Genomic DNA, 11,271 nt, shown 5'->3' on the forward strand with positions numbered 1-11,271 from the left:
AAATGTTTTTCTTTCAAGAAAGCCATCTGTGTCTGACTAATTTATAGAGATCCCTTTCACTGCCTCTTCTTTTTTCCCCTCCAGATTATAGAGCCCCTCACATCCAATCTTTGTAAATTATATAATTGGTAGGACTTATGTCATGTTTTCTGTAGCATTATTTTCACCATTGTTAATTACAAAGGTCAAAAAAAGTTGATAGCAACTTGTTCACCTATTGGCATATAGTGTTTGTTTGACCAAAAATTTACATTACGAAATAAGTCAGTAGTTCAGCTAATATAACAACTAACCTGGTTTTCATTCCCATAAGTCTGTAACAACACATTTATGCCACCCTGACAAATAGGTGTCTGAAGGAGAGCATATTTTTTGTTTTGGTTTTTTTCCTTGCTTTTTAAAATTTCATTAATTTTTACCTTTTGAACGCCTTTCACCCATTTCTCAACACACACACATACTCCCAGCCTACCCCACCTTTGGCAGTCACCAGTCTGTTCTTTGAGCTCGGTTTTTTGTTTTTGGGTTTTTTTTAGATTCCACATATAAGAGAGACCATACGGTGTTTGTATCATTTGATTGTTTCACCAATTTATGGTTTTGACCAAATGTAATTATATTCTTTTTTGATGAATTATTCTTGTCCCTATGAAACACTGCTTTTTGAATCATGACCAACTTTTCATGTAATTTTCTTTCTTTAGTTTCAACTGTTCTAAAAGGATTCTAGAAGCAGTTACTATTGAAGTCTACATGCTAATCATTTATTTCTAATTAAAATGACAGAAAACAGATGATTTGTGAATTGATGCAAATGCTTGACTTGTATATTGTTCTCTGGGCATAGTTATGTTTAGTTTATAATTTATTGGTCACAGAAATTTCCATGCATTCTTTCCCCAGATGAAACCCTTCTATTAACAGCATTCATTTAAAAATAGATTTGTATGTTTTGAAGCAATTACTATTGCTTTTTTTTCCCCTGCTATTACTAATTTGAAAAGCAGATACCATTCTTTGTTTGAATTTCCCACAGTATTTTGCATACAATATGCAGTGCAATTTAATCTGTATTGTTTGCAAATGTTGTGTTTATTCAATAAGTGATTTGTACACATATACTCACAAATATACACATCCCATATGAGCATTCATTTTATTAGGTGATTCAGCATCTCTAAGCACATGGGTGATAAAGATCATTTTGTTCATTTCTTATTAAAATTAGTTAATTTTCCAGTTGATGTTAAACAGCCAGAATCCATTAACTGAAACATGAACTTTTTTGATATGAATTTTTTTACCAGGCATTTGCAGTCTTAACACCTACTGATGCATTCTTTCATTACACTCAATTAACTGAAAATGTCAATGATGCCGTGAAATTAATTTGTAAAGATTGCTTATCAATCAGAGCTCCCCTTGGGTGGATTCCAAACATAAGAAGGATATTATAAGTTTATTACTGGATACCACTTAGAATTGGAACAGAAGTACAGAAAATATTTGATGTTCTAAAGGGAGGTTGAACCATATAGATAACCTAGTAATTGATTAATACAATAATTGTTTTTGTTTGATTTTAGAATACTGTCATGTGCTTGACCTGTTTGGTAAAATTTTCTGTTCATATTTTACTCAAAATTTGTGCAGTTTATTTTTTAATCTTTTTTTACAGTAAGTGAAAAAGCACTTGGGGTGAAAAAAAATCAGACTTTATGCCATCTGAAAAATAATTCAAGGGAGCAGAATTCTCTAGCATTTAAAAGATGGGCTCTAGATAAACTGCCAGGTTACAGTTCCAGCTCACTCTGTAGCCTTGGGAAAATTGTTTAGCTTTTCCGAGACTTAATTTTCTTGGTTGTAAAGTTACATTAATAATAATCCTGGGTTGTTAGGAAAACTGAAGATGTGATGCATATAAAATGCTTATAATTATGTCCAATACATGTATTCAATAAATACTTTTATCACTATTATGTGTTATGTGACTGTGTGCTTAGCCAAGGTGTATAAAATTGAAAAACCTGCTCAGGAGTCACAAATCTGTTGAAAGTTACTCTGCAACTTTTTCAGCTTTGCAGGTGGCTTTTTGCCCACAAATGGCAGAATGCTCCTTCGTGCTGCTAACTTACCTGCCTTTATTGACATGATAGAAGCTACTGGGACCAGGGACTCTAGAAAATGCCAAGTAGTCCCTTTCTAGTATGTGTTTCAGAGGTCAGCCTCTAAATGTTAGAGGTTAGAGGTCAGCCCCTGAAAAAGTTAGGGGAGACCAAGAAATTCAGCCTGGTATTCTATGGTTAAGTGCCTGTGTCCCAGCCCCTGTTGAAAGAGAAAGGGGCCTTGTTACTAGCCTCCAGGGGTCCCGTTCACTTGTGAGGGTAGAGCATGCTAGCAAGATGTCAGATAGCAGAGCTGACCGTATATTATTTAATGGCTCACGTTTATTAATTGCTTATTAAGTATCAGACTCTGACTAGGTGCTTAAGGTACAAGACCATTTTCCCCTCAAAAAGCAACCCTGTGAGGTAGAAAGTGGTTTCTGTTGTTGACCCATTCTACAGATCAGAAAACTGAGTCTCAGAAAATTTAAGTAGCCTAAGCCCTAGGTTGTTCAGTGACTGAGTGGTGGAGGCAGGTTTCAAATCTAGGCAGATTAGCTCCAAGTTAAAGTTTAGCTTCAGAGTTCAGTGAGATGGCCATTAACTGCACACCTTTCACCACCCCACCCCTGCCCCCTAACTTTCCTGTGTGTGCCCATTCAGTCAGGGTCATTCCGTCACGCAGTGAGCACTTCTTGGCCATCTGCTCTGTACATTGGTGCCATGGAATAAAGGAATAAAGCATGAGGTCCCTGCTCTTGAGATGATCTAAGTGAGGAAAAGGTAGAATAGGCGTGGTAAATAATTTTAAGGTAGGGTATTATTCCTAAGATAATCAAAGTGAAGGAAGGACTGAATTTGTATGGAACAGAGTTGCTTTTCTATTTGCTTCAGTGACTCTATCAGCAAGATTACAAAACAGTTTTTATTTATGTGATTTTAGGATATAGAGTATCACAATCCAATGAATGTTTTTATGGTTACATATATATGTATAGTTATATTTTATAGTTACAAGATGTCGCAGAAGTCAGTGAAGTTTTAATACTGTGGGTACAGATAGTATTTGCAGATGATCTAGGAATTTTTATGAAATTTACTATTTTATCTAGTAATTTTTGTCTTCTCTCTTCAGCCTTCTCCAGAGTTCCAATCAACAAGTTGCAAACAAAGTCAAAACTGGACTGAAAGGCCTGATTCCCACCTTGGAAAAAAACAAAAGCACCAGCAAAGGAATAGAAGCACTACTTGAAAAACTGACTTCATAGGTGGAAACAGTTAAGAACAAGATGAAATCATTTTTCCCATTTTGTTTCTCCAGTGCAGAAGAGAAGGGCTGGGGTCCACCTTGCTGGTAATTTGGGTACTCTGTATATGTTTCTTCTTTACATTGAATCTATTTATAAAGTAGTTTCTAAAAATAGTCTTTTTTTTATCTAACCATCTCCTCTTATCATACTGAGTAGTAAGAGGTTTAGCAGTCATACACAGTGGGACCAACCTAATATGTAGGAAGTAGTTTGATGAGTTGTTTCAGAGGAGAACACATTGTTGTGAGCAGTAGTTGGAGAAGGCTTCACAAGGAGGTGGCACTTCAGAGGACCTTGAAGACAGCAGTTTGTGGAAAAGAAGAGCCACAGAGTCTCTGGTGGGAGCAGTCAGATGGAAATTAATAGTTTTAAACTGACCTTCAGGGAGTCTTAGGGCCTTGATGGGTACAGGGAGGAAGGATACTCTGTACCAAGGGCGGCCACATTCCCAGCTGCCTTGGAGACCGAGTTAGATTTTGTTTTAAAGCCACTCGAGCAAGTTAAGGCTCTAGGAGCAGTTGTGCTAGGTGAATTGGGATCACATTATAGTCAAGGTTGCTAGGGAAATCTCCCTGACTTTGGTTCTGGGCCTTCCAGGTAAATGATGAGGTCTGTGATGAGACTTCCTCCCCTATGACTGTCCCTAAAGTTGAAGCCTACAGACTTTGAGTTAGAAGGAAGGAGATGCAAATTTGTAAGCAATGCAAAATTTTCAATTGAAGTGCAGATAGGATATTTGAATTTTAAAACTGTGCTTGGCCTTTAGCAACAGAAAAGCTTGGCAGACTGGTAGAGCAGTCAGGCTCAGCAGCCCTGTCTGTGAATCTGTGAATGCCTTTGAGAGCAGGCCTTGGTGCTTTCTGCAAGTGGCCTGCTGTAACAGGACACCCACTGTGGTCTGTCACAGCAACTACACCTGCTGGAGAATTGCTTTGCCTTTCCTGACCAGACTGTAGGGTACGAAGACTACTCCCAGTGTACAAGCTACCAGGATTCCACCTGCCACCCTCTCCTGCCGAGAGCATTGACCCTTGCCCAAACGGCAAAAGAGTCTATACTTGCCACTCATCATGAATAGCCAGGTCTAAGGGAGAAAGTGGGATAGTTGGGGGAGCTGGGGATGGGGTGAGGAGGTGAATGGGGAAAAGGCAACATCAGAACTCAATTTTGTTTGACTAATACATTGTGGGTTTGTGCTTTCCATTCAGAAAAGCAAGGGGCGGGGAGAACCCTGCTATCTGTTCCCTCTATGAGACTAAAAAAATAAAATAATGGACATAATTTTAAAAGTTAAGAGTATAACAAAAACAACACTTCTTCCTCTGACCCCTCCTCCTTACCCCTGCATTGCCCTCCCCAGAGGTAACTAATTCCAGTTCTCTTAAGCTCTGCTGTTTTGAAATACATAGTTTGGGGTGGGGGAGGTGTTTTTGATCTGTCAGTTGTAGGCATTTTCTTTTGACATCCTATTCTGGAAAAATACAGATTAAGACTTTTCAGCCACCACTGTTCCCCTTCTTCTGTTCTCTCTCTTGCCAATAGTATTGCATCATTTTTCACAAATCAGTGCTCAGGGTTTACGTGATTACACTGACCTAAGCTGTTAAATACTGAATTAGGTAGTAAACAGTCATTACATTTCCTATACCATTTTATTTTTGCTGGAACTGATAATTGCCTCATTTATTTTCATTTGTTTACTTTTCTACATTCCTATTACTAATTTTTCCAAACTTTTAATCAGAATTGCTTTAGCTCTTCTCTAACAGGTACCATTCTCCTGCTTGGTAAGGCTCCCATGTTATTCTGGTGTCCGCTCCTTTCCCCCTGGCCCTAGTATCCTGATTGTCTGATTGAGAATTTCCTATCCAGTGTGCATTGAGTGAGTCATAGAAGTCCAGAGATTTTAACAGCTTTTGTTGTTACTCCACTGGGCCATGCAAACATTCCCTGTGTGTCTTGTGCAGAAGAGCACTGGTGTGAACTAATCCTCGGGGTCCATTCCTTAAGTCAGTGATGAATTTAAGAAGGAGCCTGGTTGATGAACCTTAGAAGAAAAAGTGGCATTCCTTGGAAAGGTTTCTTAGATCATTCACCCACAAAGAGGGTCCCTCTCCTGCCCATTAACTTTGATATGTGCAGATCAGATAATTAAGGGCTGTTGCAATATCTTGAAGCCATGAGGGGAGACCAGAAGCATGCCAAGGACGACTGAGAAAAGGTGGAAAGTTGAGCTGCTGCATAAATCAACTCCTGGAGCTTCCCTACTTCTGGACTTCTGGCTGTGTGAGAGAATAAACTCCCATTTATCATTTAAGCCATTTTGAATTGGAACTTCCGAAACTTGCAGCCAAAAAAAAAAGTGTGCAAACCTATCTGAATACTAATTTCCACATTGTCCAACACATCGAGTCAGCTAGCATGTCCACTTTCTCTTGGAGACGTCTCTTTGGAGCCAGCTGGCTTTGTGGACATCCTGAGGAACCACTGTATAATCACCATCATCATCTTCAGCCTTCCCCGCACTCTCCTATGGAGAGCTATTTCTAGGATTCCCCTACTTTTTCTTGCTTAACAACCTCTTTGGAATGGGGCACAATCTCTAGTAGCTTCCTGAGAAGAAATGCAGATGAGGTTAAATTTTTGTCAGAATGTCTTTCTTCATACCCTTTCATACCCAGGTAACTAGTTTAGCTGGATATAGAATTCTAATTTGAAATTAAATTTGCATTATAATCTTGAAGGCATTGGTCAGGATTTTTTTAGGCTTACATAGTTGTTATGGAAGTTCAATGCCATCCTATTCTCAATCTTGAGTATGTGGCCTTTTTCGGAGGAGGACAGAGCTTCTCTGAAAGGTCACAACTTTTTAATCCTGTTACCTTTCACAGTCATGTGACTTGTATGCTGGGAACTTGTTGAGCTGTTTTAGTCAGAAAAGTGAAAACCTGTTCTGGGAGTTGTATTTATATTATTTCTCTCATTTTTTTTCCACTTCTGTTTTATCTACTCTTTTTTTTTTTTGGAATGACTTAAGATTTTGGATGCTGTTTTGGTCCTCTAATTTTCTTTTTAAGTTCTTCAGCTTTTTGTTTTTCCAAGAAAGGGATAAGATATTTCCTCTGCTTTTCTGCCAGCCCTCCACTGAAGTGTCTTTTTGTTTCTTGGGTAAAAATCTCTCTTAAATCTGGGGATGTTGTCTTTTATGTTTGTTTTGTTTTATTTTGCTTTGTCTCTCTTCTGTTGTGCTTTTTTTATTTATTTGGTCTCTTCTCTTGAGGCTTTCCTGAAGAGATCTTTGGCTCTCCCTATGTGTGTAAGACACTCAAATCTAATCAGGAAGGGCAGGCCCATCCTGATCTGCTATTGACAGTTCATTACACAGGTGTACATACTGCCATTTGGTACTGGAATCTCTAGATGTCAGGATCTGTAGGCCTTTTGTCTGGAGCCATTCAGTGTCTGTGGAGAGAAATCCACCTGGCAGCCAATATTCTGGTTGCTCAGCACTTGGTATGTAGATTTTCATGAGCCCATCTGCTTTCAGTACCGGGTCTCTTCCTCATACTTTCTTGTACTTGGACCCACCTGAGAAACTGAACCAACATGAGTCTACAGAATAAACTATTCAGCCTTCTGCCAAGGTGTTGAGTGGTAGCAAACCAGTTTTGGCCAGTGCCCCTATTTTCCATCCCAGGCTTCACCTACTTTCCCCCTTACCTAACATCTCTAATTGCTGGTATTTTCAGTACATCACGGTAAGAATGACCTTGTCCCTCTGCACTCACTTGGTGATCAGTTTCCTCAGCCCTGCCGCCTTTCCTGCTGCTTCCTGTTCTCCCAGATGTTGCTATCACTCATGCACCAATGACTTCTGTCTCATTTAGTTTGTTCTTACGAGTTAATGTCATTTTTATTCTTAGCAGAAATCTACCCATGGTTTTAACCAAACTGAAATAACCCATCTGACTGAATGAAGAATTTGTTTTCCATGGAAGAGTTTTGTGATTTGAGAATGTCTTTAATTTTAAAATTCAGCTTTTTGCAGTTTTCAGATTGCATCAATCCATTATTTTACCAGCGATCAGATGATGCCTCGAAGGAAGGAAGGAGAACCCCATTTCTCTTTAAGCCTGGAGTAATGTGCATTCACTTAATGGAAAGAGCCCTTGGAGGAAATGGCTTTCTGCATGCCCAGATTCAATGGCTTGACTCTTTAAAATAAGAGATGGCACTTCTGTTACTATTTTCCATGATATTTTGAAAAGGTTACCTCTTAATTATAGCAGATTAATCACCTTTAAGAGTAAGTCTTACAGAGATGGTGTATGTATTTTTTGAATAATGGCTAAGAGAGCACAAGTTCTCAAACACAGCAGCAGTGAATACTTAGCTCCTAACCATTAAATACTTGTATACCCAAACTAATCAGCTAAAACAAAAATCAGCCATTTAAGCTTTTTTCTCACTTCTGCTCTTGCTCTTGCTGAACCTAAAGAAACTGAGTTTATAATCATCTCCATCTGTTACAGGCTGAATTATGACCCCTCACGTTTGTGTGTTGCAATCCTAACGTAGTGTTCCCGAATGTGCTGTGTTTGGAGACAGCCTTATAAGAGGTAGCTAAGGTAAAACTAAGTCGTATGGGTGAGCCCTATCCAGTATGACTTTGTCCTTAGAGTAGGACCCATACCCATAAATAGAAGACTATGTGAGGACAGAGAAGACAGCCATCTGCAAGCCCAGTAAGAGACCTCCGAATGAAACCAAGCCTGCTCACCTTCATCCTGAACTCCTAGCCTCTGAACTGTGAAGAGAGAAATTTCCATTGTTTAAGCCACCCCATCTGTGGTATTTGTTATGGCTGCCCTAACAAGCTGATAAACCATATTTCCTTATCTAAATTTAAAATCACCACCACTAAAGTGTTTCAAATTCCCTAACCTTTTTCCTACATGAATTCTTAAAGTTTTTAAGTGAACAGTTCAACCAGGAGATGCAGTGTGTTCTTTGTACTGCATGTCTTTTATGAATAATAGCTAAATGGCTGCTCTGCATTCCAAAGTATGCAGATAGAAACTGATTGCCATATACCTGTTTGTACCCAAAACTGCCTTCAAAGATATTACCATCCCTTAAAAGGAATAGTGTCTGGGATCTTTCATTAAAATGTTTTATCCAGTTTTTAAACATGGACTTATGCCCATTGCTGAATTTAAGTGGACAGAGAGAGCCACAGAAACATGGTAATGAGAAATTTTGGTCCATTACTCTCTTGTCTTAGGGGAATTAATTTTATCGTAGGGGGAAATAATAAGCTCTTAGTTGTGCCTAATGTATGAGGACTACTTGAGTGGAAGGTGATAGGAATCCAATAAGGTTATGAGAATCATCCAGCTTTTTGTACTCTTGATGACTATAATTAAGCACTATGAATCATTTAGATATTTTAAATGACCTCCAGATACATGAAAACAGACCTCCTTTTAGATAGAAATCCTCTTACACTTAAAACTCAAATTCTTATTGATACACTTCCAGTAAAGGTTGACTTGCTGCTATTACATTGAATAAGTAAGCAGTGAAAGCATAAACAGTTCTTAAAGACCTGTGTAATAGCAAGAACGTTCTTTTGGGGGAAAGGACAAGTCTTGGATTTTATTTTTCTTGCCAAATCAACTATGTATCCCATCTATATTGCTTAGTACCTTAGTTCTAAACACAAATCTCTTGGAATCCACTGTGTCTGCTTGGAATGATAACCTGGGGGACATGCATTTCTGTTTGGCTGGCACCTCTTTGAGGGTTGCCCTCCTCCCACATTTCGAAGTTGTATTTTGGTGGGATGAACCCATCATGGTCTGCCTCCACCAGGTGCATGTGACCAATCACAACACTATTCCCTCGGCCACAATGATTAGTTGATGGGTATTCATCTATAGCATCAAGTCAGAATCTGGCATGGGGTCAAAACCAGTGCATTTAGTAGAGTCTGGGGCTTCTGTAAGAGAAATCATGAAAGACGTTCTCCCCTCCCCTAGGATGCCAGCCTGCATATCACTGTATTTCAACAATTCTGAAAATACTCCTTCCCTACCCCCACCCCCAATTTTAACAAATCTGGAAGAGTATATCTTTGAGTCACAATCATGCATGGTCATTTTTAACAGGCAGCTTTTTTTCTCAGTGATACATGAAACAACTTTGGGGCTTAGAGTCAAGGCACGTTGTGGTAGGTAAAATTAAGGATTCTGTGTTTTCCTCTCTTTCTGCATAAGCTTGCTTTGCTTTTCTGTAGTTGACCTTTTACCCCTTTCAAAATGTTTCTCTCTGGACTCCTAGAGGTGAGCAGGGTCTAGATAAGGTGTTTTCGCCTGTATGTTTGCACACAAATCACACACCTTTGGAAAATGAAAATCAGGTAAAATTCGAGCCATTATAGAATGGTGGCTAAAGTCACTGGCCCAGAACCACATGGTTTGCAGCCTGGATCTGTTAGCTGGCCATCCTTAGGCAAGTTATGTGAGCTGTCTGCCTCTGTTTCCTCTTTTGTAAAAAGAACATAATGCACACTTTGGGTCATGGTGAGGCTTAAATAAGTTTATGTATGTGAAGATGTAGAACTGGACTCAACACACAGATAGGGTCTCACACTTAGGGGCAGGCTTCCATAGAAGCACATAGAACCGTGGGATTTGGGGTTTGCTGGAAGGGCAGCTGTTACAACTGTGAAGGTCATATCTTGGAAATCAAAGCTCCATCTTTGAGATTTTTATCAAGACATTTGGGCAATCCTTTCCCCAAAATGCAAAATTACACTTGTACTTTTTGAGTATATATTGGCTAAAAAAATTGCATAGAAACTGTCTTGCCAATTGGTTTCAGCCCTGGGCAAGTTTGCTATGGATTCAGTGTGGCCAAAGAAATGACAGAAGAACGTTCTTGGGGTGAAAGGGTTATACCCAACTTTATTTCCACCTTGGCAGGTCACACATTAAAATCCCATCCTCTCAGAGCAAGTCTGCATGTAGCAAGCCAGTCTTTGCCTCTGGGTCCCTCTGTCCGCACAGGCATCCTCTGGGCCTCTGTCCTCGGTGCTGCCACTACTCGAGCTTCTGCTCTGCTCTCCTGCAGCCTTGCAGCCCTGCCACCACGTTGCCCAGAGCACTGGGCGGAGCTCCTTATATAGTCAATAGCAACGTATTGCCCACCTGTGTGTAGTGAGCTAGCCAACCAGGGCCAGGTGAGTATCCTGGCCACAGGAACTCTTATTTTATCCACAGAAACTTTCATCAATTATTACCCTTTCAGATAAGTATTTTACAATTTAAACCATCAGCTGCATACATTTGAAAAGTAGTCCAGGGTGTGAGCCATCATTCCTTTTGTAGCTTGTGCTGCAGTAACAGGTTTGCCTGCCCTTAGTAATCCCTGCTGAGCACAGGTTAGGAAGCAGAGGTGAAAGCACTTGAGCCTAAATAGGCTCTTTTAAAAATGCTAGTAACCCTGGTAGGAACAGCACCTTAGCTGCTGCCAGTAATTAACACCCGCCTTCCAAGTCTCCCAGCTCACTCAGGTAGGCTGACAGCTTAGACAGGTTGGAAAAGGAGTTTGTTTCCTTGAGGAAGGAGCAAGCCATCATTTGAGATCACTTACCTGGGCCAGTTAACCTAGCTAGAGCAGAAAAGCTGGGGGAAGAGGGTTCAATTTGGGTAGTAGTCCTGGCATCCAGAGATGAGAGTGTGGGTCAGCACCAGGGGACAACATGGGCTAACTCAGGTGATTGTTCTGCAAAGGAAAGGGCCTTGGGTGTGACTGGGCAATTTGGACCCTGTGTGGGTTTTGCCATTTGCTGG

The 11,271-nt window shown here is 40.0% G+C and overlaps 1 protein-coding gene across 3 annotated transcripts in view; it reads left to right on the forward strand.

Moving 5' to 3' along the window:
* PUM3 (pumilio RNA binding family member 3) overlaps nt 1-3,528 on the forward strand; it is a 47,437-nt gene extending 43,909 nt beyond the window's left edge. For all 3 annotated transcript variants that reach the window (XM_073228596.1, XM_017651870.3, XM_017651871.3), the window contains one exon: nt 3,241-3,528. In XM_073228596.1, coding sequence (XP_073084697.1) covers nt 3,241-3,373 — 133 coding nt within the window. In that variant the 3' untranslated portion in view covers nt 3,374-3,528. The remainder of the gene's footprint in view (nt 1-3,240) is intronic.
* Nucleotides 3,529-11,271: the final 7,743 nt, after the last annotated feature.

Source organism: Manis javanica, chromosome 2, assembly GCF_040802235.1.
Source record: "Manis javanica isolate MJ-LG chromosome 2, MJ_LKY, whole genome shotgun sequence".
Lineage (NCBI taxonomy): Eukaryota > Metazoa > Chordata > Mammalia > Pholidota > Manidae > Manis > Manis javanica.